The 27,676-nt window shown below is 52.4% G+C and overlaps 1 protein-coding gene across 1 annotated transcript in view; it reads left to right on the top strand.

The window, feature by feature from the left end:
- Nucleotides 1–3,226: 3,226 nt before the first annotated feature.
- Nucleotides 3,227–27,676, top strand: part of LOC105525377 (chromosome unknown open reading frame, human C2orf48) — a 57,551-nt gene continuing 33,101 nt past the window's right edge. The window contains 4 exon segments of the mRNA XM_011960979.1: nt 3,227–3,264; nt 5,373–5,432; nt 8,366–8,471; nt 11,441–11,564. Coding sequence (XP_011816369.1) covers nt 3,227–3,264; nt 5,373–5,432; nt 8,366–8,471; nt 11,441–11,564 — 328 coding nt within the window.

The raw sequence follows: 27,676 nt of genomic DNA, 5'->3' as shown, positions 1-27,676 counted from the left end.
ATCTCGGCTCATGGCAACCTCCGCCTCCCGGGTTCAAGCGATTCTCCTGCCTCAGCCTTCCGAGTAGCTGGATTACAGGCGTGCGCCACCATGCCTGGCTAATTTTGTATTTTTAGTAGAGACGGAGTTTCTCCATGTTGGCCAGGCTGGTCTTCAACTCCCAACCTCAGGTGATCGGCCTGCCTCAGCCTCCCAAAGTGCTGGGATTACAGGTGCGCGCCACTGTGCCTGGCCTGTAAGTTCCTAATTCTTAAGCCTAACATAGTTAAATTGCTCTGTAAAAAAATTCAATGGCTTTATATTCAAGCCCATGTTGCTTCCAACTGAATTGGCCACTCACACTGGGATACTGAGCAGCGAACAGACCACAAGGAAGACATCACTCTTGGATCCTGTTTGAAACCAACAGCTACAGCAAAACACTCAGGTGATTGGCCTGCCTCAGCCTCAGTCTTGATTCAGAGCCTAATGGAGTTTCTTTAATTAGTAAGTTTACATTCATGGAGTCTTGTGAAAATGATTAGGTAAATTGCAGAGAAATAAATAAGTATTTTGTACATCCGAGTATTATTGTTAATTTCCACCTGGCTACATGAGACTCCCTCTGAGTTTTCTCTCGGTGCCCTTTTGCTGTGGACAGAAGGTACCCTGCTCATTCATTCGTCCAGCTGGTGAGCCAGGGGGCAGCCCGGAGGGAGGAGTGGAGGGGACGTGGGCCTGGAATTAGACCGAGCTGGGTGTGTGCCCAGCTCTGGCCGCACTGCTAGGCCCTGGCTTCATTACTATGAAATGAGGGGTGGGGTGGGTATCTGGTCTCCCACTCCCCATTACTGAGGGGTTCTGGGTCTCTCCTCCACCCTGATTCCTTCCCCTCTTCTGTTCCAGTCCGGAATGCCTCCTTTCTGCCTAAATGCCTCTGATCTTCATTAGATCATCATCAGCTGCAGACCCATGATCAGCATCAGCTGCAGCTGATCATCATCAGCTGATCATCATCATCATCAGCTGCTCATTATCAGCTGCAGACTGGGCCTGACCTGGGAGACACCGGCCCTCCGCTTCCAGCGCTCTCCAGCTAGGATTTCCTGCAGAACAGTGGCAAAGAGTTCGCCCAGAGCTGCGTCCTCTCACTGGGAAGCAACGCTGAGTCAGGGTTACCTGGCTCCACTGTGCCCCTAGCGAGGTGAAATTGTACCATCAAATTCTCACAACAACATTGGTTCTCCTTTAAGAATAAGGAGGCTACCGCCCAAAGAGCTTGCGCACTGGGTGCACAGCCACTCAGGCCATCTTCCAGAGCGGGATGTCTGACTCCAGAGCCCGCCAGCCCACACTGCTCTCCTGAGGACTGGGTTTCTCTGGCCTGAGTCTGCCTGAGTCTACAGGAAGAACCCTGCTGGCACCCCGGTAAGCCCCTCTAGACCTTGGAGCTCTAACTGCTCTCAGAGCTCACTTTTCAGTTAGCCTATAAGGCAGGGGTGTCCAGTCTTTTGGCTTTCCTTGGCCACATTGGAAGAAGAATTGGCTTGTGTCACACATAAAATACAGTAACACTTATGATAGCTGATGGGCTAAAAACTGAAAAATCACAAACTCATAATGTTTTAAGAAAGTTTGTAAATTTGTGTTGGGCTGCATTCAAAGCCATTCTGGGCTACGGGTTGGACAAGCTTGCTGTAATGGATCAGAGATATCTACAGTCTTAAAGAAGAAACAGCTCTCAGGCCTGTTAGACCTGTCAGGGCACTCACTGAATGCTGTGAGCAGGGGAAGGGGCAGGCCTGGGCAGTGGGGTCCTCAGTGGGGGCCCAGCTGTGTCTCCATCATCTGGGGAGCTGGGAACAGCACACCAGGGTTTGTTTGCCTCCTGGGAAAGTTCTCACTTGCAGAAAGAGAGAACAGAGGCGTGAAAGCTAGGCCATGTTCATTATTCCTTCATTCCTTATTTATTGAGCTTTGACAACATATGAAGGACTGCTTGACTGATTGATTGGGACAGGGTCTCACTCTGTCATCTAGGCGGGAGTGCAGTGGTGCAACCTCAGCTCACTGTAACTTCCGCCTCCTGGACTCAAGCCATCCTCCTACCTCAGCCTCCTGAGTACCTGGGATTACAGGCCCACGCCACCATACCCAGCTACTTTTTGTACTTTTTGGCAGAGACAGGGTTTCACTATGCTGCCAGGTTGGTCTTGAACAACCAGGCTCAAGTGATCCTCCTGCCTCCCCTTGGCCTCCCAAAGTGATGGGATTATAGGCTCCAGCCAGAGGAATGTTTCAGATGCTGGAATCAATGGTAACGTGTTGGAGGAAGGGGGTTTCTGAGCTGAGTCCATTTTGTATACTTGGATCTTCCCAAAGGTCCAGTGCAAGGGGCTTCAATGGAAGAGAAGTGAAAAGGGAAGGGGCCATGTCTCTTGGCAGCAGGGACAAGGGATGTAGCCTGAGCTTTAGCATCATGAAGGGTCAGGACAGCCCACACCTTGCAGGGAGCGGAAGAAGAGACCCACATGGGGGCCAGGTGACAGCACTGTGCCTGGCACCTTGGAACACCCAGGGGCTTTATGACTCTGCCCAGAAAGAGGCCTGGGGTGGCAGATGAAGGGAGGACTGCATCTCTGGGAGAAAGTAGTCCAATGCTTGTCACAGCTCGGTTGCTCATTATTAATGAAAAAAATGGCTCCTGGTTTATACATCAGCCATGTAAACTTGGCTAATGTGAGTCTTCCTTGCAAGCTCCTATGTGTGCTAGTTCCGGCACGGCAGTGAGGTTTCTGAGTTGCATCAGCTGACAGGTAAATGCTGCCTGGGAGGCCTCTTGGGAGGACAGCCAGCTGGCTTCAACCATCAGTAGCTCAGTAAGCAAAAGGTCATGTTCAGTTCAAGTGCAAAGATTGTGAAGCCCAGTGGTGAAAAGTCAGATGAATTCAAGTCACCTGAGCTTTTCTCTAACCTTTGCAGCCTGGACCAGGGCTAGGGTCATGATGTGAGCTGGCGAGAGAGAAGAAAGAAGATCTACATTACATATCCAGGCTCTCTGCCCTATGTGCCAAAACCAAGTGCTGCTAGGGGCTGGTCCTTCCTTCATTCCAAACCGTGCTGCTTTTCCTCCGCTCTTTGAGGCCTCTGCGATGTGCAGGATGTTGACCTGAGCTCTGTGTGGGGCGGAGAGGTGAGCTGACCCAGTTCTTGTCCTTGAGGCCCTCAGGGTCTACAGGGGGCCGAAATGGGGCCAGAGAACCGAGCTGCCTCTGTGGGAGGGGGGTGAGTGTTGGTCCTACCTGGCTCTTACCTGTCTGCACCTGCTGTCCTTGGTGTTTTTTCTGTTCTGGGGAGTGGCTGCTGCGGGGCCAGCCTATGGCGGGGCCAGGTCTCTGCCAGCAGTCAGGTCCATGAAACAATCTGGTCAGTGGAGGGAAAAGGGTTTTGGAATCAGACACAAAATTTCCACTCTCCCACTTCTGCGCTTTCCTTATCTAGGCAAGTTGCTGAACCTCTCTGAGCCTTAGTTTTCTTATCTGTAAAATGGGTTCTGAGAAACATCTAGTAGAGCACCTGATGTCTGATTGCTTAATTCAGGATAACTCCTCTCCCACAAAGGGCACCCCCTCCACTCTGTCTGCTTTGCTTCCCTGATGGACAACCTGATTCAGAAACCTTTTTCTACCCATGGCAAAGGTCCAGGGTAGTGAGGTCTTGGGGGCTGAGTGAAGCCAGGGAGGTGAGTACTGGAACCTTCTGTTGTTTGCCTGATCCATAACCCAGGTCACATTACCATGACTGCAACATTACATTACACAGTTCTGAGTTACATTGTTGCTGGAAGTTTTGAGAGACTGCACAAAGAGCTAAATTAAATTAAAACAAAATTGCAATCACCGAGTTAATGACTGTGACAATACAAATAATTCACAACTAAATTAATGTAATATTAAATTTCATCATTATGCTAATAACCTTTGCACAGCAATACAAAAACAACTGTTTGGGGAGGAATGATTTATTACATGAGAGAACAGAGTTTTGGGGAAGTCTCAGACTGGGCACAGTAATCCCAGCACTTTGGGAGGCCAAGGTAGGAGAATTACTTGTGTGCAGGAGTTCGAGACCCATCTGGGTAACATAATGAGACCTAGTCTCTACAGAAAAATTAAAAATTAGCCAGGCATGGTGACTCGTGCCTCTAGTCCCAGCTACTGGGGAGGCGGAGATGGGAGGATCACTTGAACCTGGGAGTTTGAAGCTACAGTAGCCATGATCGTATCATGTCACTCAGCTTGGGTGACAGAGTGAGACCCTGTCTCAAAAAAGAGGCCAGGCATGATGTCCCGCACCTGTAATCCCTTTGGAAGGCCAAGCACTTTGGAGTCTAAGCAGTTTGGGAGGCCAAGGTGGGAGGATCACTTGAGCCCAGGAGTTGAGACCAGCCTGGGTAACCTAGTGAGACCCCATCTCCAAAAGAAAAAAAGTCAGTCTCGGGGCTGGGCACAGTGGCTCACGCTTATAATCCCAGCACTTTAGGAGGCCTAGGTGGGCAGATCACAAGGTCAGGACTTCGAGACCAGCCTGGCCAACATGGCGAAACCCTGTCTCTATTAAAAAAGTACGAAAATTAGCCAGGCATGGTGGTGTGCACCTGTAATCCCAGCTACTCGGGAGGCTGAGGTGGGAGAATTGCTTGAACCCAGGAGGCGGAGGTTGCAGTGAGCCGAGATTGCGCCACTGCACTCTAGCCTGGGTGACAGAACAAGACTCTGTCTCAAAAAAAAAAAAAAAAAGAAAAAAGTAAGTCTCAGAATTGCCTTCTGGGATCTGAAAAGGGAGAGGGAGGAGCTAAGATTTCTAAAGGGCCTACTGTGTGCCACAAGGCAAGGGTGACAGTCCTTGCCCTTGGGAAGCACTTGGCTCACATGGTGGGACAGCCATATTTGCAGTGACTATAAAGTGAAGAGGCCTTGGGAGATGAGGATTATTAGGAGGGCTTCCTGGAGATGGCGGCATTGAGTGAGCCTAGAAGGATGAGTAGGCTTGAGAAGGATTCAAGGGGTCTTTTTCTGCTTCCTTGTCTCCCCCCACCCTTTGAAGCCAGCTACAGTCTGGCCCTTGTCCCTTCTTTGTCCCCAAAATGCTCTTATCAAGTAACCTTTGTGTTGCCAGACCCAAAAGTGGGTCCTCAGGGCCTCATCTTTCCTGACTGTCAGCAGCACATGCTCCTGGAAACTTCCACTGGCCTCTGGGACCCACCCTTCCTTGGTTTCCACCAGCATCACCAGCTCCCCTTCTTTGTTCCCTTTGCTGGGTCCTCTCTCCTCCCAAACTGCACACCTTGGAGCTCGGCACCCCCGCCTTTCTGTGCTGCTGGCTCCCACCAGGTCCACCGATGACCCTGACATTCCTGGCTCTGTCCTGGCCCTCCTGGCTGCCACACTCAAGTATCTCGTTATCTATGAAGCGCTCCCCTGGGATGTCTAAAAGACACTTTTTTCTTTTCTTTTTTTTTTTTTTTGAGATGGACTCTCGCTATGTCACTCATGCTGGAGTGCAGTGGCATGATCTCAGCTCGCTGCAACCTCTACCTCCTGGGTTCAAGCGATTCTGCCTCAGCCTCCTGAGAAGCTGAGATCACAGGTGCGTGCCATCACGCCCAGCTAATTTTTGTATTTTTAGTAGGGTAGAGACAGGGTTTCACCATGTTGGCCAGGCTGGTCTCAAACTCCTGACCTCAAGTGATCCTCCTGCCTTGGCTTCCCAAAGTACTGGAATTACAGGTGTGAGCCACTGTGCCCAGCTAATTTTTGTATTTTTTAGTAGAGATGGGGTTTTACCATGTTGGGCAGACTGGTCTTGAACTCCTGACCTCAGGTGATCTGCCTGCCTCTGCCTCCCAAAGTGCTGGGATTACAGGAGTGAGCCACTGCATATGGCCCTAATAGACATTTTTTAAAACTAAATATTACACTACAGAAAAATGCACACATCTTAAGAGCACAGCCTGATGCCTTTTCTCAAAGTGCATGCACTTGTGAAGTCAGCCCCCGATGGAGAAAGAGAACATCATTAGCACCCAGGAAGCTCCTGCCGGCTCCTCCCAGTCCTGACCACACTGAGGCGCTACCATCTCCACTTCCATCCCCAGAGATGGCTCCTGCTCGGTCTGGTACTTTATGCAGACAGGATCAAGGATGGTACACTTCTTGGTGCCCTTTTTTGGCTTGACTCAACATTATGCTTGTGAGACTGTCTTGCGGGTAGCTGTAATCTTACTTTTTTGTTGCTGTAGAAGGTATTCCATTGTTTGACTATACTACAGTTTGTTCATTCTACCCCTGATTGGCATTTGTGCATTTCATTTTAAAAACTATGAATGCTATTAGAGGCAACTAATGGCTCAGTTTTGCTCCTTACTCTGCAAACCAACCCTGCCCATAGGAACTGAACTTGTGAAGGGGCAGGTGACTTATTTGAGTGAGGACCTTCTATGGCGTAGCCTAGTAGAATGTCTAATGTTGGAACCCCAGGCATCGCAGCTGGCCTATTTATTTTAAATAAATGAGTGCATGAATAAATGAAGAAATAAATGAATGAGTGAGAGGAGGGGTAAGTGACTAAATGAATGCATTTCTGGGAAGAGCATTATTGGGTGCTCACCTGTGTCAAATGTGTCAGCTCGTCGTCTTCATAATTTCTGCCATATTTAATCCTTGCCACAATCCTTGCCACAAGGATGGTTACCTTGATTTTATGGTATGAAAAAAATAACAAGGCTCAGAGAATCCAGCTCCTTTGAGCTCTCCGTTTCCCCATGTACGAAATGGGTGTCAGGAGAGCTCAGCAGGTTGTTGAGTGGATGAGAGGGTGATACACACAAAGCCGTCAGCAGTCCTGGCACAGGAAAGCGCTCCTGAACTTCCTGCCCATCATTGTTCTGGTTTGTGCTCACGTGGCATGTAAATGGCCTGGCCAGGATTTGAACCTATAGCCTTCCATCATCCCCCTGCACAACTCCTGCCACCCCATGCTGCCTGCCTCTGGGAGATGAGGTGAGCAAAGGGGTCTTGGCCATGTCTTTCCAGCTGTGGCACTCAGTGCAGAGGGTGAGGGTCCCTGAGCCACCTCTGCTCCCTGCCCTAACTCCGGACTGTGATGAAGCAGCTCTATTGGATGCAGCAGCCCTGACTCCGGTGCTCTTCCTCCCCTCACCTTCTTTACCCAGAGGATGAGGTTGGAATACAATTGCAGTGTCTGTGCTCACTAATTTCATTTTCTGTGTCTGGAGTAATAGGGGCCCTCGAACTCATTATGCTCATTTGAATTCCAGTACTAAGCAGCCGAGCGTGAGACTGGCATGGGGGCCGGGACTGTGCTCTGAGGAAGGCCTGGCTGCCCCAGCTAGGGAACGGCTTGGCACTTCCGAGGAGTGGCCTCCTCTGCCGGGAGCTCAGGGTCAGTCAGCTAGTCAGCTATGACCAGGCAGAAGCTGACACTGCCCTGACCCAACCTGCACAGGCCTAGGAGAGCTTGTCCTCAGACCTTCACCTTGGAGACCCAAGTAGTAGTGAGAACAGTGCTGCGGGGGCCGGTCCAGACCGTCGGTCCTTTGGGTGTCTTCTTCCATAAATGAGTCGTTTACATCACACTTTCTTGCCAAGAGATGGAAGTCAGTTTCCAATGGGGACCAAATTGGCCCTAATTTTTGTTCACATCTGGTACTGAGAGGTGAGGTGGGGGAGGTAACATTCTCAAAGGGGGCTGTATCCCTAAATGAGACAAGAACACTCCTTCGTGGGTGGAGACGCCCTCAGCCCAAAGGCTTGAGTGGTTGAAGAGCTGCAAACAGTAGCCACCAGGTGCCGCAGGTACCCAGATGATGAGCAAAGCCCCGGACGGATCCCAGAAGGCGACGCCAGCATTTCCCCCTGACTGGTTCTCGCCCTCAGCCTGGGAATGTCGCTGAGTCTGCGGTTCTTCCAGAGCCCCGTCTTTTGGCTGCCGGTCTTTGCATAGTGTCTGCTCCTGTGTCTAATTCTCAGGAGACTGAGGTCTGGCCTAGGCGGGTCTCTCCTCCGACTCAGTTCCATGCACTGGATTTGACCCCTGGGCCCAGATCAGACACAGGGTCTTTCCATGAGGCCCTCACAGAAGGTGGAGCTCTGAGTGGTGTTTTTCAAACAGGATTTTAATAGTGCAACAAGAAAAGAAAGGCTCCAGGATGACTGAGGTTTAGGCATCACTGGGTTGAAACAGTTAAAGAGGCTTCCTTCCTGCAGGACTGCTCAGAGCCTTTATTGACTGCTGTATTGTGTGTTCACACACACAGAGATGGAGACCAGGGCTTTTCTCCAACACTCAGATCTTTGTTTCCCAGGAGCCTCTCCAAGGAGAAGAGCCCAGCGTTTCAGAAACGCTGGCTTGAAGGAGCCCTGGGAGCCTGCTCCCGTTTCTCCGTAGCCTCACGGTTGTGCTTTCTGCTGGTAAGGGAGGTGGCTGGAGGTGGGAAGCGCCCAGGAGGCCCAGCTGTTCTCCTTGAGGACACAGCTCTGCTCTTACCCTTTGTGCTCAGCGCGTCCCCAGGGCCCCTGGGGGAAAGTCCAGCCCCCTTTCCCTGGCCCTCCAGGCCCTCTGTGATGAGTTTCTTCCCCGCTCTTGTGTGATTTCCTGTGTGCCCCAGCGTCGTCCCGGGCAAACCAGGGGGTTCCTGCTCTTACAGGCTGCTGTCTTCTGCTCATGCTGGGCTCAGCCTAGATGTCCTTCCCTACGCCTTGCACATAGTTCAGGTTTCACCTGAGCTGCACCCCTTTCCAGGAAGCCTTCCTGATTGCCCTCTGCTATCTTTTCATTTCACTGCTCCCCAGCATTTTGTATCAAACCCAAATGCCTTCTGAGCTGACGGCATCTCACTCCCTGACAAGATGTGGGCTCCTGGGGAGCGGTGTCAAAGTCTGATTAATCCCAGGGTCCTCACCGCCTGCACGGAGTGGTGCTGAGTGGATACTCGAGGAAACCCAAGAGCTTCACCTCAGGCTTGCCCGTCGGGCCCTGCAGCTTTGAGCAGATCGACTGAAGGTGCCTACTGTGTGGAACCCAGCAAGGAGAGCCGTGCAGGCAGGGGAGAGGAGACCGGCATGGGCAGGGGCTCCTCCCTAGGGCTGCTTGGATTTGAGGCGGTTCCCTCATGCCCAGCTCCTCTCCTTCCTTCCCATATTCACCACAGAGGTTTGGGTCCCCTCTCCCCTCTGCCTCTGCCCCAGGACCACCTGTGCAGACCATCCCTACCTGCCAGACCAGTCTCAGGGCATCTGATGGCTTCCCTGCCTGCTGTACCCACATCTCAGCTCAAACCCCTGGACGTCAGGATACTGCACCATGCAGCCCATTGCATTTTTAGTCTTTCCCGGAATCTTGCCCCCACCAGGCGAGCTGGTTGCTCTCTTGGGACGCCAGAACCTTCTTGGCCACCTCTGTCTGCCCCACTGCCTGTGCCCCTGCAGTGCTCCCACCAGTCTTTCTGAAGCTGGCCTGCCCTGAGACCCCCAGCCCCACCTCTCCGTGGAATAGTTTCCTAGCTGGTCGCTCCGTCCTTCTGAGCCTCCCTCTTTGGAGCTGCAGGAAGCATGGTCTGGGCCACACAGCACAGAGCTCCACCCTGTCCCAGGCCGGTAGTTCTTTTTTTGTTGTTGATTTTTGACACAGGGTCTCGCTCTGTGGCCCAGGCTGGAGAGTGCATGATCTTGGCTCACTGCAACCTCTGCCTCCCAGGCTCAAGCAATCCTCCCACCTCAGCTTCCCAAGTATCTGGGACCACAGACAGGCACTACCATGCCTGACTAAATTTTTGTATTTTTGGTAGAGACAGGGTTTCCTTGTGTTGCCCAGGCTGGTCTTGAACTCCTGAACTCAAGTGATCCACTTGCCTCGGCCTCCCAAAGTGCTACAATTACAGGCATGAGCCACGGCGCCCGGCCTGGTGGTTCTTTATTAGCACGGGTCCAAGACTTTGACTTCCCTGTCACAGGGCAGACATGGACGTGTGTGTCATGACCTCCACCAGCCGTGTGCACGAGGGCCACAGCCTCCTGCAGGTGTGTGCCATGCGGCAACCTGGACCAGGAACCTCCCCAGCCCAGTGAGAGGCCAGCAGCATCTCCATTCTACGGATAAGAAAAATACATACACTAGTTAGAAACTCTTCTATCCAACACAGCCACACACACACTCATATACACACACACACATTCACACACACACACGCACATTTACACCACGCTTTAGTTCAAGGGAAATGAACTCACAGGACTCTAATTTCCTGATGCCATGGGAAGAACAACGGGCATTCCTGTCATGTTTTACATAGGAAGCTGATTCAGAGAGGCTGAGGGGCATCCCTAACGTCACACAGCTAAGAGGCAAGGCTGAGGTTTACACTTCCACCGCTCTGACTTGGAAGCCCAATGAGGCGCTCAAATTAGAAACCTTTTCCTGTTGTCCAGGAAAAAACCAGGAGAGGGGAGAGGACAGCCTCTAGGGCGGGGACAGAGCGCGGCCACTGGGCAGCCGGGGAACTGAGACTCGCGCCTGGCTGCAGACTTCCCTTTTTAGGCCCTTCCGGCACCATCTGCTCCGGACCCCATGGTTCCCACCCGCCGCCGCCCGGAATGAGTGGTGCCGTGTCAATAGCGATGCACCTGCTGTTTAGTGGGAAGAGAGGTGCCAAGAGGGAGGAGGTAGGGCACAGCCGAGCTGCCAGGCCAGGCACAACTTCTTGATGAATAGAGTGGTATGGAGCCGCCCGTCGCTCATGTCGATTCAGTCAGTCAATCAAAACGCTGCCACAGCGGGCTTTGGGATGCGGCGTTGCAATGTGTGTGGGCGTGTGCAGGGCGGTTGCTGATATTAGTCATGAGTGCCGGCCCAGGAATCAGAGACGGGGATGAGTCTCAGCTCTGCCATTTCTTGGCTGTGTGACGTCTGCACCTTGATTTCTCCACATGGAGATAGAGAACCTCTTCCTTCTCTGTCCCCAGAAAAAGTGCTGGCCACACTCTCCTTGGCCTGTCAACAGCGATGCACCCGCTGTTTAGTGGAAAGCCATCTTTCTTCTTTCATGTGGTCAAAGTCCCCACTTTTTTCTGGGCAGGATGACTGTGCACCGTGAGTCAGCCTTAGGGTCAGGGCCAGGAAGACATCAGCCCCTCGCACCCCCTGCCGTCCCCCTCTCCCCAAGGCCTGGGGAGTCACAGGCTCTGCCTGATCTTGCTGTGTGGCCTTGGGCAGGGTGTTTACCCTCTCTGGGCCTCAGGCACTCCATCGTGAGAATAAGGCCATTGCACTTGCAGTTCAGATGGATCCACCCGCGCCAGCCATCCATGACAAGGGTTCTTGAGGTAGAGACACATGGCCTGCAGGGGCAGGGGCCTCCCGGGGCATGGCTGCCCCACCACAGATTGCAGGAGAAGCCCTAGCCTGGCTGGCTGCTTCCAAGAATAGAGCAGACAGGGTCTGTGCGGGCCGCCAGCAGGCCGCTCCTGCACGCAGGGCCCCGGGTCCTGAGCTCATCAGTGAAGCAGGTAATTATGTGTGTGCTTTGTTCCTGCACAGAGGCGCTCTCAGAGAACTTCCGAGAGGCTCTGCTTCCTTGCTGATTTGATTTTTTCAGAACTGGAGTGTGAAAGTCAAGCTGAACCTGCCTAATTGTGCCTGCGAAGGCTATTCAGAGAGACTGCTCTTGGAAAGAAATCAGGACAATTAGCTCTTGGCTGCAGGGAGAGGGGGAGCCAGAGCATGATGGTGAATGTCAGCCTGTTCCTGGGAGAACCAAAGGGCAGAACTGGGCAGAGTGGGGAAAAGTGGAGGGGGCATCTGCAGCTGCCTGTGGGGGCTGGGGCCGAGCCCACCACCTGCACCGGGCACCCAGCTCCATGCGTGGGTGTGGGGCAGCCAGGCTCGGAGCAGAGGCCAGGTTGGACAGCAAGCTCAGGGCCACTCCCCTCAGTCCGGTGAGGGTTGGTTGTGTGACCTTGGGCAAGTCACATAGCCGTCTTGGACTCAGTTTCCCCGGGTTGCAAAATGAGTGCTGTGCAGAATGAGCAGATGGAGCCCACTCATCCCAGGCGGCGGCGGGTGGGAACCGTGGGGTCCGGAGCAGATGGTGCCGGAAGGGCCTGAAGAGGGAGGTCTGCAACCAGGCGTGAGCCTCGGTTTCCCGGCTGCCCAGTAGCTGCGCTCTGTCCCCGCCCTAGAGGCTGTCCTCTCCCCTCTCCTGGTTTTTTCCTGGACAACAGAAAAAGGTTTCTAATTTTAATTTGAGCGCCTCATTGGGCTTCCAAGTCAGAGCGGTGGAAGTGCAAACCTCAGCCTTGCCTCTTAGCTGTGTGACGTTAGGGATGCCCCTCAGCCTCTCTGAATCAGCTTCCTATGAAAAACATGACAGGAATGCTCATTGTTCTTCCCATGGCATCAGGAAATTGAGTCCTGTGAGTTCATTTCCCTCGAATTAAAGCGTGCATGTGCATGTGTGCGTGCGCGTGTGTGTGAATGTGTGTGTGTGCATGAGTGTGAGTACGTGTGAGTGCATGAGGAGCTTGTGTGTGAGTGCGCATATGAGTGTGTGTGGGGCTTTGTTGGATAGAAGTGTTTCTAAACAGTGTATGTATGTTTCAACCTTTTTTGAATGGCGCCCAGGGTGTATTTCCCAAGTTCTTTTTATATGATTTTAAAGAGAGGCAGCAGAGTGTTATGACAGAAGACCAGCTATGGAGCTGGCCTGAGTCTGTATCTGGGCTCCACCTCACCAGCTGTGTGTGGAATCACTTTGTTCCTGTTTTCTTATTTGTAAGCAGAGATCATATCATCTGTCCACATCTCTGCCTAGGTGTGTGGATGACTTAACAGACTCGGAAGCCTCAGAACAAGGACTGGCAGTAAGTGCTCAATACATTTTATCCTCACGGTTATTTTTGATGCTGAGGGTCACTGTAACGTCCACATGAACCAGCCAGTGATGTGGGATGAATCCGTTCAGGAGCACACAGGGCTCGGGTTCACTCAGTGCTCACGGGCGAGGTGAGCAGGCTGGCATCTGTTTGGATTGGTCTCTGCTTGAACACTGTTAGTTGTTAAACAGTTTGCATGCATCCCTGGATAGAAGAGACAGAAACTGAAGGGCTACTTACAGACGCAGGGACTAGGGGAGGGATGTGGGTGTGGTCAGATAATCCAGCCCTGGGGACTACCCAGTTCCTATCTGCGAGGCCAGGGCCCTGCAGGAGGTACCCCTGTCACTTACAAGCCAGGGCCCCCCTGCCCCTCCCTGGTCCTGCAGTCCATCTGGTATGTGAGACTACTCAACCAGGCTCAGTTTTTGCAGCCAGGCGCACGGGGGCAGGCTGCCACTGGCTGCCACCACCGACTGTGAGGGGTTCCTCATTCTCAGCTGGCTTTACACTTTGCTGCTCCTAGAGTAAAGTGTTTTGAATTCTGCCGCATGGAGGGGACTCCGCTTTACTCTTTTGGCTTCCTTTTGCCTTTGAGATAGGGTCTTGGTCTCTTCCCCAGGCTGGAGTACTGTGGCATGAACACAGCTCACTACAGCCTCAACCTCTTGGGCTCAAGAGATCCTCCCGCCTTAGCCTCCTGAGTAGCTGGGACCACAGATGCACGCCACCACACCTAGCTGGTTTTTTATGTTTTGTAGAGATGGGGTTTCACCAAGTTGCCCAGGCAGTTCTCAAACTCCTGAGCTCAAGCAATCTGGCTGCCTCAACCTCCCAAAGTGTTGGGATTACAGGTGTGAGCCACCGTGCCCAGCCTCTTTTGGTTATCTTCATTGGAACACTTGCAGGGCCTTTGAGAGATCCATCAAACACATATCCCTTTGGGTACCTTCACTGAATCCTCTGGGATGAAATTTCGGCCAGGAGAGGGACTGAAGTAGAGCCGCATGTGGGGACCTCCCAATTAGTGGGCTCTGTAGCTGACGGTCCCAGGACAGGGGCCCTGTGTGGGAAGAAGGGCAGACAAGCAGACCTAAGCGAATCCAACAGGGGTGAGGACATGGTACAGGGGCCCTTTGTGGGAAGAAGGGCAGACAAGCAGACCTAAGCGAATCCAACAGGGGTGAGGACATGGTGCAGGGGCCACATTGAACCAGTTGTTTCTAAGGCTCCTGCTGCTCATCGGGACAAAAGGGAGATACATATTGTAAAGCCTATGGGAAATGACAGCTTTAAACAAGCTCTGGAATGTAACGTGCCCACAGGCGTTCATCATCATCACCACTCTCCTCCTCTCCTGGGTGACCAGGATGACGAATGACCCAAAACACCACACGCGAGGAAAGGCAAAGAGATCAGAGACTGGTTCACCCGGAGAAACTGGGATGCTGCCTTCCAAACTGCAACAGCTGTGCTGGAAAAGCTGCATTTGATTCACTGGGATAAATGTGGGGGTCCAGGGCCTGCTGATTGCTTCCTGGTCCCTGTGCACACGCCCTGTGGTGACTCCACACAGTGCTTCACAGCCCTTTTGCTGAGGAGCTGGGGATGGGCAGGGAAGGAGGCTTGGACTGGGTGCCTGGAAGCCCCGGGCAGCAGCCACATCAGAGGCGTTTGAAGGCAGGAAGGGCAGCCAGCAGTCCCGGGGGAGCACAGCAGCTGCTGGTGACAGTTTGCTGGGTTGTCACAGGGGCTCTGGAAGGTCCTTCTGCCCTGAGGTTTGGTTGAACTCGGTGAGGGCAGTGTGGAGCACACCGTTCCGTCTTAATGCCTTTCCAATAAAGCCTTAAAGATGACAGGCCCCATTTCCTGAACAGAGCTGAACAGTTATTTTACACTTCATCTAATTGATTAAAATGACTGCTCTAAATTAACCAGGCCTTTCAGAGCTGAGTGCGGGAGAGTGAAGTCCAGAGACCAGAGCCGGCTACAGGGGCAGGCCGGGGACCCACAGCCCTTCTCCCAGGCCCTGCTGTCCACCAACCCCGCTCGCACCCCAGGTTCCTGGTGGCCGTCACGCTTAGGTCAGCCAACTGCTTTCTGTGCCCTGCCCCTGAACATCAGGCTGCCCTGAACAGGGCCTGGTCTCTCAGGGTGAGGGTGGGTCAGGGATACCACGTGTGCTCCCCGCTCTCTGCATACGTGTCTGCAAGTGGGTGAGGTGTCTGGCATCCTGGGTCTCCTTTTATCTTCCATGCTGCCCCCGGGGGTAGAGAATTATGGTCCCATTTTATAGCTGAAGAAACTGAGGCCCGTCTGTGATGCGTAGCTAGGAGGCACAGAGGCAGGACCAAGGCTCAGCCTGTTGCCTGCAAAGCCCTTGTCCTGTTCCCTGTGGCTCGCCAGCTGCTTGGATGCTCCCACGGAGCGGTGCCTTGTCATCACATTCTATTTGCTGAGTAGCGATGGAACAGGCGCTGTGTCCCCGCCCATGTCCTAAGCCCTCCACAAGCATGAGTGTGTCACATGGTCTCTCTCGGAGCTTTCACCCCGGTGGGGTTGGGAGCGTGGCAATGGGTCACCACTGACCCTGTTAGGAAACAAGTTTGTCTGTACATGCCACTTATGATGGGGACAGGCCATGGTCACTTTGCTGGGGCTAGTGTCAGCAGGATGGCAGATGCCTTGAGAACAGGGCTTAAAACTCTTCTAAGCAGGATATCAAACGCTGTTTGATTCATGCGTGTGACACCTCTCAAGAGCCCTGTCACAGCTGCTCTCGAGACACGGCTTGACTGCCACTCTCCCACCCCTGCACTGCAACCTCCCAACTATTTTATCTGCCTTGGTTTTTCTGGGTCTGGTGTAGCACCTGCCCCGTAAGAAGCGCTCAGTAAATGATTGTTGATAAAAGATTGAACCAATCAAGGAACGAATGAGCCAGTGAAAGGCAAATGACTGGAAGCAAAAGGCCCTCTTGATGGAATTGGGAAGAAGCTGATCCGAGGGCCCAGGACAGCCTTCTCTCGAATGCCCTGCTGCTGGGCTCTCACTGCTTGGCTTGGACTTGCCTCTCTCCCTGCCTGGCTGCAGGGGACCAGCAGGGGTGGTGGGTGTGTGTCCGTGCCTGTGTGTAGGATGTAGTGGCTGGTGAGTGTCAGGGCTCTGAGTGCCGCGCCCAGCCTTGTGACTTTCTCTCCTCTCAGGCTGTGTGTATTCCTGGGCCAGGTGTTTTCAGCAGGTGCGGCGGTGGGAAGGTCCTCTGTCCCTTGCTCATCCTGTGTCCTGGCTCTTCCTCCTTGTGTCTTCTCTCTGGGCCAGGAGGAAGTGGACAGATGGGATCAGGGCCGATGTCCCCAGCCTGGGTGGCAGTGTATTGAACTGTTGGTTCCCACCCAGAACTCTTCATGGCAGAGTCTTAGGCCTGCCTGTCCTCATTTTCCCAATTGAAGATAACTCAGCTGTTCTGATTTCTCTTCCCACACCAGGCCATGGTGGCCGCTTCTGAGATTTAATAAGCCCTTAGGCCAAATGTCTGCTTGGCCGGAGGAATTGTCTCCGGGGCTTTCTTGGAGACAGCTCTAAAGCAGGCAAGCTACAGTGTTAGGAAGAAAAGCTCTTCCTCTACCCACTTAGGTTCTATGTTTGGGGGTCTGAGAAACTTAACAGTCAACAGATCAACAGTAGAAAAGACAACGGCTTTTCTGGTTTTTGTTTTTTATAATAGAGATGGGTCTCGCATGAGTCTCTCGCCTCACCCTCCCAAAGTGCTGGGATTACAGGCCTGAGCCGCCGTACCAGCCCACCTGAAGAGGCAGAGTTTATTCCTACGCACGTGGATTGTGTTTCGGGAAAAACCCTCCCAAACTGTGTTTTTCTTCTCTGCTCTCACACCACAGCCATCATCAATATAGAAGACTTCAGTGACTGAATGTGTGGGGGTTCCTCCCCACCGCCAAGCATCGGCCCCAGCTGGGTGGCCTCCAATTCAGTGCCGACACTGTCTACCTGGAGGTAGCGTCAGATCCCACAGGCTGGGGGCTCAGTCCCCAAGACTGTCTCCCAACCCAGACACTAGTCACACATCAATCTCCAGAACTTCTGACCGACCGGCTCCAAGTGGGGATTCCCACAGCCCCCTCTTTGGGTTGGAATAATTTGCTGGAGTGGCCCATAGAACTCAAGAAGACACTTGTGTTTACTGGTTTGTTATAAAGGGTATTGTAAAGCATACAGATAGAGAGGCGCGTAGGGCGAGGTGTGGGGGAAGGGACGGGGAGGTTCCACGCCCTCCCCGGGTGCCACCCTCCAGGGCCCTCTGTGAAGCTGGAGAACCAGTCCTCTTGGAGTTCTATGGAAACTTCACGATGTCAGCATCTCATCCCCCAGGGTATAGGGTGAGACCCTCTCTGGGGAGGGTCTTAAGATCCACAGTCAGAAAAGTGGGGGGAGATTAGAGTCCTGCCTTGGGACAGGAGAAGTTCAGAGAGATTCTGTCTCCGAGGCCTGACACCCCACGTTATGACTGAAGACTGCAACAAGGCCTATGAGAGTTATGAGCTGCGAACTATGGATAAAAACTATATATACGTAACATGTGTATAGTGACACTGGAGAAGTGGAGGGGGTTTTCTCTATAGCAGGGGTCCCCTATCTCCAGGCTGCGGACTGGTACCCGTCCATGGCGTGTTAGTGACCAGGCCACACAGCAGCAGGAGAGTGGCGAGTGAGCGTGACCGCCTGAGCTCCACCTCCCATCGGAGCAGGGGCATTAGGTCCTCAGAGGAATGTGAGCCCTGCTGCGAGCTGCACGTGTGAGGGATCTAGGCCGTGCGCTCCTTATGAGAATCTAATGCCTGATGATCTGAGGTGGAACAGTCTCATCCCGAAACCATCCCCCGCACTGTCCATGGAGAAATTGTCTTCCATGAAACTGGTCCCTGGTGCCAAAGAGGTGGGGGACTGCTTCTGTCTAGCACCTCACTGAACAGGGGAAAGGGAGGAAGAGAAAAGGTGTCTATTGAAGAGCAAATGGAAAGACAAATGGGCTTTCAGGGAGCAAACATGTGAGATCAGACAGTCTGTGACAAAGTTTGCTTATGCAATGACAGACTGTCCCTGGACCAAACTCGACGCAGTCTCCTGGACTCTTTTCCACCCAGGCCTCACTTTTGCACTTCCGTGTTCATCTTTGCATTGTCCAATTTTAGCAAGACTCTTTCTAAGTAAGTTGAGCAAGGAATCCCCACCTCCTCTCTGATCACCCTCAGTGTCTGATTGGGCCCCTCCGAATCCTGTCTCATTCCCAGGGCGATGTCTGATTGCCCTGGCTTGCCTTAAGCAAGGATCCTGCTGGGTTGGTTTAGCCAGAGCCCCTCATTCCTGGTGTTTCCCGTTAGTAGTTTTCCCTCCACTGACCCCCCACCCTGCTCCTCGGCTATGCATTCTTACTTCTCCTTGCTGTATGTGTGGCTGAGCCCAACCTCTCTCCCCGACTGCAGAATCGCATCACAGTGGTTCCTATACCTAAGGCGAGAGTTCCTTCCCCCGACCCCTGATGCCCCCAATAAAATGTGCCTTCTTACCATCATTAACAAGCAGCGTTGAAAAATTTTGATTTAACAGCAGGTTCAAGAGATCTCCTCCACCTTCGTCCTGGCAGGACACCCCCTCCACCCCAGGAAGGAATTTATGGCAGTTTCGCTCTGGGCCTCCTTCCTGGGAGTGAAGCTGCCCCTTTTTGAAGAGGGGGTTTATGGCAGCCTCACTCCAAGAAGTTTCTGCTCTTAGTCAGATAAGGGAACCTCCAAAAATGCTTCTTTCTGGGTCTGTTGAATCTCAAATGTCTTCAGTTTAAAATAATCTTGATACCAATTCTGGGGGTTGGGGTGGGTCCCACACCACTCTTCTGTGCATCCCTACCTGATGAAAAGATGTGCCGGCTCTGGGCTGTCCGGCTATCTCCACCTTCCAGCCCCCTGTCCTGTTTATTCAGTTCTTCCCTCTCTTTTCTCCTTTTCTTTTCCCATTTATCCAGTCATTCCTTCCTTCTACCCACCCACCAACCTGATCACCCACTCATTCTTCCATCCTTCAATCCAACCTTTCCTCAGTATCCAACCTGTGCAACTGTACCATGGACTCCTTCAGGCCGTGGCTCCCAACTCCCATCACAGAGCAAATGCTCAACACACACGCCTATTTCATCTGTTATTCAACAAACACTCAACACTTGCGTCTCTTTATTATTATGATATTATTTATTTATTTAGAGAGGATCTTGCTCTGTCACCCAGGCTGGAGTGTAGTGGTACAATCACAGCTCACTGCAGCCTCCACCTCCCAGGCTCAAGCCATCCTTCCTCCTCAGCCTTCCAAGTAGCTGGGACTACAGGCACATGCCACCATGCCCAGCTACTTTTTGTATTTTTTGTGTAGAGATGGGGGTCTCACTGTGTTGCCCAGGCTAGTTTTGAACTCCTGGGCTCAAGAGATCCTCCTGTCTCAGCCTTCCACAGCGCTGGGATTACAGGTGTGCGCCACTGTGCCCAGCTGCTTCTCTTTGTAAGTTCCCAAGTTGAAGCACCCCCTTCAGGTGTAGTTTTAGACGTGCAACATGAGGGGAAGTCTTAGATTAATTGCTGGGTCCAGAATTGCTCTGAAAGACAAAGACTTCTTTGTTCTAGAAAAGTACCCATAGGCGATATGAAGGCCTCGATGTCCCCTGGTGCCAACGTAACAGAGAAGCCAGTAAAATCCTCTGCATGGGACAAGTTCTGGTTTTTGCCACAGAGACTGTAAGAGATGCAAAGCCAGGACGGTGAGGGTGAGCTGGGGCGGGGGAGGCACAGGGAGCTCCCCAGCAGAGGGAAGGCATTTGAAGATGGGGGTGGCTGCTCCTCGGAAGCTGGCAGGTATGGCCACAGGATACACGCCCCTTTCCTGACGCCCTCGAAGTCTGCACAGCCCTGAGTGCTCATGCCATGCAAATGAGTGTCTCTGAGTTTGGAGAGCTGCCCTGCGCACCGGGCTTCCTGAGGACAGGAGCAGGAGCAGGAGCAGGAGGCTGAGGACGGGGGCATGGCAGCCGCCGGAATCTGAGGAAGTCTGGGAGCTGGCTTTGAACTTCTGCCCACGCTGGAACTTGGGGAGAAGAGGGAGATGTGAGTTAGGTTTTCCTAGTTTCTGAGGGCCTGGGAGGCCTTGGCTGGCATCCAGTTTCCATAGAGAGTGGCCCCACCTGTCGGTTCTGATCCAGATTCTGGTACCCGAGTGAGCTAGGCCACAGGAGCAGTGGGTGCCCCTGCTGTCCCTGAAGGTAGCATGGGAGGCCCCCGGGACTGGGGCTCAGGCTTTCCAGAGAGAAGGAAATGCCTTTCCCTGCCGACTTCCTGGCTTTAAGGCACGCTCCGGACATCCCCAGACTCCCAGAGTGAGCTCCTGCACCTGCCGGGACCCCTTGAGCTGCCTCTACCTTCCAGGATGACCCATTCTCAGTTTTCCCAATTACCTTTCACATTTCCTCTTTGAAAAAGGAATTTGATTTTGAAGCTGAGCAGGTGGCTGGAGACATAGAACATAAATATATCATGACTTGGGAGTTGACTTACTTATCATGGAAATAAATGTCCTCCCTCCTCAAGAAGGGGTCGCTTGGCCAGGTCACTTCGATCTTGCCCCGTGGTGAAATCAGATGGCCCCTGGCTCATGGGCGCTGGAACCGGGGAGAGTTTTGGGTGAGTCATGAATGTTAGGGGGACAGGGGTGAATGGGCTGTGCTGTCAGCCTTGTTTTCCTGTAGGGCGAGAGAGAAAGGAGGGGACAAGAGAGAACGATGCCAACGAGGTGCCTGGGCAGCTGATGGGCTCAGCCCCAGGGTGACTGCAGTCATTTGGGTCGGCAGTGGGGACAGACGCCAGCCCCAGCTGGGACGTGGGTCATTTATGGCCTGGGTCTCCCCATCTCCTCCCTCTTCCTTCTCTCCAACCTGCTTTCTTGCTGCTGGAAGGGGGTGTGCAGGCTCCCATGTGCCTGGCACGGCAGAGGCAGCACAGGAGACTCCATGGGGCCTGTGTCCCGCATCCCCAGCGCCCCCGTCCCCACCCACAGCCCTTTGAGAGCACAGCAGAATGAATGCCTGATTAGGAATCAGATGCCAGAAAGAAGCCGTGTCTGTTCCGAAATCAAGAGGCCAGGAGAGGTGGCGTCCTTTCAAAGGAGAGAGCTAAGTGACAGAGAGGGGGCTTGTCCCCAACCCAGGCGATTCAGGGCTGCAAGCTCCTTTGAGATGCGGGCTCAGGCCTCATCAGGGGAAACGTGGGTATCTAGGTGACCCTCCACACAGAGCAGACCCAGCAAAGGCTGTGCCACTCATTATAGGCTGCGGGGCCTGCACAGACCTCAGGCAGCGAGCCTGCGGCGGGACAGGGTGTGGTGTGGAGGCAAAGCCCCTCCTCTGCTGGCTGGCAGCTTGGCTAAGCCTCCTCAATGGTGAACAGTCAGCTCTGCCTCCCGGGCTGTCAGGAGGATTAAATGAGATAAGACAAAAACACAGAACAACTCCTCGCTAAGAGCCATGCAGTACCAAGCAAGGCACAGCAAAGGGAAAGAGAAATCCAGCGGCACCAGTGGGCTGAGACGCCGTGGGGTTTGTTGCTGCTGTTGTCTGCGTCTCCAGCCTTCCTCCAAAGCTGTGCTTCCAGGGCAGCCCGGCCCTTCACACCAGCTGATAGCATTTCTGCAATTGTTCCAAAGAAGGGCCTGTGGGTCGACTGAACTAAGCAGGGCTGGGTGAGGTGGTGTCCACCCGTCAGTGCCAGAGTCTCTCTAATGTGGCCTGTAACACGGAGCCGGCACTGAACAAAGGAACGGGGTGATTTGGGAGTAGCAGCAGCCTCTGTCCTGAGCATCTGGGTCAGGACGACACGGATGCCACCCCAGGACCCCTGGCATAGGGAGCCGGGCAGGGCAGCCGGGCACAGGCAGGAACGAATTCTGCTCGGCTGCAGAACAGTCACAGACACCTCCCCACCGCCAACGTCCCTGAAACAGTCTTTCTTATTACAAAATATTGAGTGTCAGTTACCTGTCAGGCACTGTTCTCGACACGAGGTCTCAGGAACAAACAAAATAACAGAAACTTGGCCCTTGTGTTGCTCAGGATGAAGAGGAGAAGCCAGGAGCTGTGAGGTGTCCCTCCCTGGCCAGAGGCTGGGAGAACACAGGAGACGGTGCTGCTTGTTTAGGAAACTGGGCAGAGGAGCCCTGCTTGTTGAGGCCGGGCCAAGGCCCAAGGATGAAAGGAAGCACAGCTCCTTTGGGGTCTGCATGCATTTTAGCATGAGTGCATAAACAGGGAAACGTGTGTGTTAACAGGGGGTGGGTTTGGGAGCCAGACAGACCTGGGCTGAAGTCCTGCCCTATCTACTAACCAGCCTGCTGTGTCGCCTGCATGGGGGAGATTTCTCTGCTCTAAGTCATGGGTGCCGAGGCCTGCCTATCTGGCGAGGGTCTGGGGAAGGTCGGACGAGATGAAGGAGGCTAGGGCTGGCACTGTGGTGGTCCCTGGACTGTGCCTGTTTCCCTCCCACTTCCGCTGCCTCCACCTGACCCTGCTCTGGAGGGACCGGGGTGGGTGGCAGAGAACAATGCCCATGCAGCCTCCTTCTCTCCACCAGTGATTTATAGGAAGCCGGCTCAACTGAGAGCTCAGGGAAGATGGCGAATGCCCTTTTGTTTTTAGTTCAATTTTGTGAGCAGAATGCTCCTGGGGCCAATAGATTTTTCCAGTAATGAAATTGTAAAAATAATTGAATTACGCCTTTCCAGCCTCAAAGAAAATCTGTGCCCTTTCCCCAGCCCTCCGTGCGACATTAGCGAGCATTTGCCTCCTGCTGGGTCGGCCCCTTCCCCTCTTCCTTCTGTCTGCGGCCGCAGCCTTTGAATAGAATCCTGGGGAAGGGAGGGGCTGGGTGTGTTGTTACTGCGCCCAGGACTGCCCACATCAGTTGCAAAATGGAATGTGGGGCCCTTTGCTGAAAAACAAAGAATTTTCAAGATGGTGGCAGCAGAGCCTGAAACCGAGTTCAGGGCCCTTCTGAGCAGGGGCCCGGTGTGACCACACGGGTCGAACACTCGTGATGCCAAAACGAGTCCCAGGGAACAGTGGCAAATCAGCACTCAGGAAATATCTATTGAATGGGAAATCCGGTTTCCTTCGCCTTTTTCCTTGTCTGTCCTCTCCTGCCGCCTCCATTCCACTTTCTCCCTTCTCACAGCACTCGACAGTGTGGACTGTGGCTGCCTGGGTTCAAATCAGCTCACCGCCTCCTAGTTGTAAGCTCTTTGACAAGTGATTTAAACGCTCTGTGCTCAGTTTTCTGCATCTGCACTCTCTGTGCTCAGTTTTCCGCATCTGCACTCTCTGTGCTCAGTTTTCCGCATCTGCAGAATGAGGAGGTAAATAGCCCCTACCTCCTAGGATCGTCATGAGAATGAGGTGTGCAAAGCTTGGCCGGCATGGGTTTCATAGCAACCATGCAGGGGTGCTGGCCACGAAGATTAATCTTTCTCTTCTCTCTTTTCCATCTTTTTTCATCTCTCTCCTTTATTTGGTTCCCCTCTCCTTAGTCCCCTTTCTCCCCACAATGGCATCCCAGGATGCACAATAGCGGCCAGTGCCTAGCCTGTTCCTGCAGCCTGATCCCCACCACTGGGTTGGCCAGTCGCCCAAGGAGCCGCTGGACCCGTCATCTGGCTCTAGGGATGACCCAGCTCCAGTCCCCCCTGCAAACCCCTCTCTATCCCCTGCTTTCCTTAGCAGAGGCCCAGCCCAGTGCAGGCCCATGGCTGAATGGGAGTAGCTCTTCCCACCGCCCCTGGGCTGGTCTCTGCAGAGTTTGGGAGCCTCACCTGGAATCGGCCCTCATGTCTCAGTAGAGAAGGAGAGTGAGGAGAGAGGTGATGGGGCTCCCCGGGCACCCTCGATGCACAGTCTCCTTCTGGGCTCCTGATGGCCACATAGCCGGAAGACCTGCCCGGAAGAATTCAGTATAACCCAGTTCAGTGAACTTGGAGAGAATGAAGACCTGTGCCGGCCAGGCAGAAGGCAGGGTTCCTGCCCTCTGGAGCCCTTAGCCTGGCACGGGCTGATTAGGGCCTAGATCTGCCTGGGTGGCTGGGTGGCTGAGTGGCGACTGGGCTGGTTCTGTGCAGGGTGTGCTCCGTGGGGGGCGTGATCTGGCAAAGTCTTCGAGGTGGGACCGTGGAGGCACCATTGACTGAAGTGTGTCACCCGGAATTCACATGTTGAGGCCCAAACCCCCAGTGTGGCTGTATTTGGAGTAGGGCAGTAATGGTTGAATGAGGTCGTACAGGCGGGTGCTGATCCACTAGGATTAGGATCCTTATAAGAGCCTACCACCTTCTCTCTGCCACGTGAGGACACAGGGAGGAGGCAACTGCCCCCTACCCAGGAGGAGCCCTTACTGGACCCTGGACCCTGGCTGCACCTTGACCTTGGACTTCTGATCCCCAGCACTGTGGGAAGTAGATTTCTGCTATTTATGCTGCCCCGTCTGCGGCCTGAGCTAAGACAGTGGCACTTGGGGAGAAGCAGAATTTGAGGAGCTCCTCAGTGGCAGGCTGCCCTGGCCCTGGCGTCAGCAGAGGGGAACGGCCATCCACTGTTAGCCCCTCGCCAGTCAGGCCTTCGGTGAGCTCCCTGGACAGGTGAGGCTCTCCCTGCTCTGTGTGCCCAGCGAAAGCAGGCCCACGAGCACCTGTGGGGTGCAGTGAGGAAGAAACATTCCCCAAGGGGTCACTGTCTTCAGAAGACCTCAATGACTGCAGGCTACTGAATTTTTTCCTTTTAAAAAAAAAAAAAAAAAGCTAGGTACGGTGGCTCATGCCTATAATCCCAGCATTCTGGGAGGACAAAGGACCACCTGAGGCCGGGAGTTCCAGACTAGCCTGGACAACACGGCAAAACCCCATCTCTAAAAAACATTTAAAAATTAGCCGGGCATGGTGGCACATGCCTGTAGTTTCAGGTATTTGGGAGGCTGAGGCAGGAGGATCACTTGAGCCCAGGAGCTAGAGGCTGCAGTGAGCTATGATTGCACCACTGCATTCCAGCCTGGGTGACAGAGTGAGACTCAAAAATGATTAAAAAAAAAAAAAAAAAAAGAAAAAATGTTGGTAGCTACTATAAAGTTTCTCTTATGCAGTACCTCCTCATTTTACAGGAAATTTAGAAATAGGGAAAATAGAAAGAAGAGGAAAAGATGCCCGAATATACCTAGAAAGGCCCTGCTAACATGCTGCTGTATTCCTTCCATTCCTTAATCTAGGCATGTGGGTTTTTTTCTTATTTAAAAATGTTGATTTAGATATAATTACATGCAGAAAAGTGCACAAATCTGAAGTCTATAGTTTGATAAGTTTTAGACATGTGCATACTCTGTACCTACCAACTCTGTTAGGATATAGCGTGTGGCCACTGCCCAGGGGGCACCCGCCTGGCCCTGCCCAGCTGCACTTGTACTCTCTTCAGTAACCCCTCATTCTGACTCTATTGCCAAGGAATAGTTTAGTCTTTCTTACACCTCATATAAACGAACCATGTTGTATGTGGTCTTTGTGTCTGGCTGTTTTTTCCCCTATTTTAAAAATTGTGTTAAAATACACATAACATTTATCATCTTGACCATTTTTAAGTGTACAGTTCAACATTATTAAATACATTCATAATGTTGTATAACCATCACCACAATCCATCTCTAGAACTGTTTTCATTTTGGAAAACTAAACTCTATACTCATTAAACACTAACTCTCTATTCCTTCCTCCCCACAGCCCCTGGTTACACCATCCTACCTTACGTTCATGTGAATTTTTTAAAAATTTTATTTTAGTTTTTGAGACGGAGTCTTGCTGTGTCGCCCAGGAGGGAGTACAGTAGTGTAATCTCGGCTTACTGCAACCTCCGCCTCTCGGGTTCAAGCGATTCTCCTCCCTCAGCCCTCTGAGTAGCTGGGATTACAGGCACACACCACCATGCCCAACAAATTTTTTTTTTTTTTTTTTTTTTTAGTAGAGACAGGGTTTCATCATGTTGACCAGACTGGTCTCAAACACCTGACCTCAAGTGATCCACCTGCCTCAGCCTCCCAAAGTGCTGGGATTACAGGCGTGAGCCACTGCGCCCAGCTGTTTTCCTATAAATTTGACCATTCTAGTTACCTCCTGTGGGTGGATTCATACAGGACTTGTCTTTTTGTGTCTAGCTTATTTCGCTTAGCATAATGTCTTCAGAGTTCATTCATATTTGTAGCATGTCCGAATTTCTTTCCTTTTCTTAGGCTGAATAATATTTCATTATGGATATCATGGCATGTTGCTCATCCATTCAGCAGTCAGTGGACACTGGGTGGCATCTGCCCACGTTTTAGACATTGGGAATAATGCTGCTGTGAACATGTGTGCACAAAATATCTCTTCAAGACCCTGTTTTCAGTTCTTTTGGGCATATACCCAGAAGTGGAATTCCTGATCATATGGTCATTCTACTTTTAATTTTTTTTTTTTTTTTTTAGATGGAGTTTCGCTCTTGTTGCCCAGGCTGGAGTGCAATGGCGCGATCTCGGCTCACCGCAACCTCTGCCTCCCAGGTTCAAGTGGTTCTCCTGCCTGCCAGTTTGAGACCAGCCTGACCAACATGGAAAAACCCCATCTCTACTAAAAATACAAAATTAGCTGGGCATGGTGGCGCATGCCTGTAATCCCAGCACTTTGGGAGGCTGAGGCGGGTGGATCACCTGAGGTCACGAGTTCGAGACCAGCCTGACCAACATGGTGAAACCCCATCTTTACTAAAAATACAAAAATTAGCTGGGCGTGGTGGTGGGCACCTGTAATCCCAGCTACTCGGGAGGCTGAGTTAGGAGAATCGCTTGAACCCGGGAGTTGAAGGTTGCAGTGAGCCAAGATCGCACCATTGCACTCCAGCCCAGGCGACAGAGCAAGACTTCACTTAAAATAATAATAATAAAAAAATAGTACTGATCATCACATAAAGTTTTGAGGTCTGCTTTTTCACTTAACATTAAATCATTACTATTTTTAAGTTAGAACTTTTATTTTGAGATAATGATACATTCCCATGTAGTTGTATGGAGTAACACAGATTCAGTGTACCTCGTACCGTTTTCTCCGATGGTAACATCTTGTGAACCTAGCGGGCAATATCACAATACCTGTATTGATGTTGATTCATTATCCTCAGATCTCCCTAGCTTTCTCTGCATCCATTTGTGTGTGTGTTCCTCTAGTTCTACACAGTTTTATCACCTGCACACATCTGTGACTCCACCACCACAGTTCCAGTGCCACGGGGATCCCTCCTGTTTTCTTTTCTTTTCTTTTCTTTCTTTTCTTTTCAGCTGGGATTACAGGTGTGCGCCACCACGCCTGGCTAATTTTTGTATTTTTACCGGAGATGGGGTTTCACTATGTTGACCAGGCTGGTCTCAAACTTCTGAACTCAGGTGATCCACCCACCTCAGCCTCACAAAGTGCTGGGATTACAGGTGTGAGTCACTGCGCTCAGGCTTCTTTTTTTTTTTTTTTAGATGGAGTCTCGCTCTGTCACCCAGACTGGAGTGCAGTGGTGCAATCTCAGCTCACTGCAAGCTCCGCCTCCCGGGTTCACGCCATTCTCCTGCCTCAGCCTCCTGAGTAGCTGGGAC

This window comes from Colobus angolensis, unplaced genomic scaffold, assembly GCF_000951035.1.
Source record: "Colobus angolensis palliatus isolate OR3802 unplaced genomic scaffold, Cang.pa_1.0 Scaffold53, whole genome shotgun sequence".
Taxonomy (NCBI): domain Eukaryota; kingdom Metazoa; phylum Chordata; class Mammalia; order Primates; family Cercopithecidae; genus Colobus; species Colobus angolensis.
Note: the sequence above shows the minus strand (reverse complement) of the source record. Positions and strands in the feature narration are given on the sequence as shown.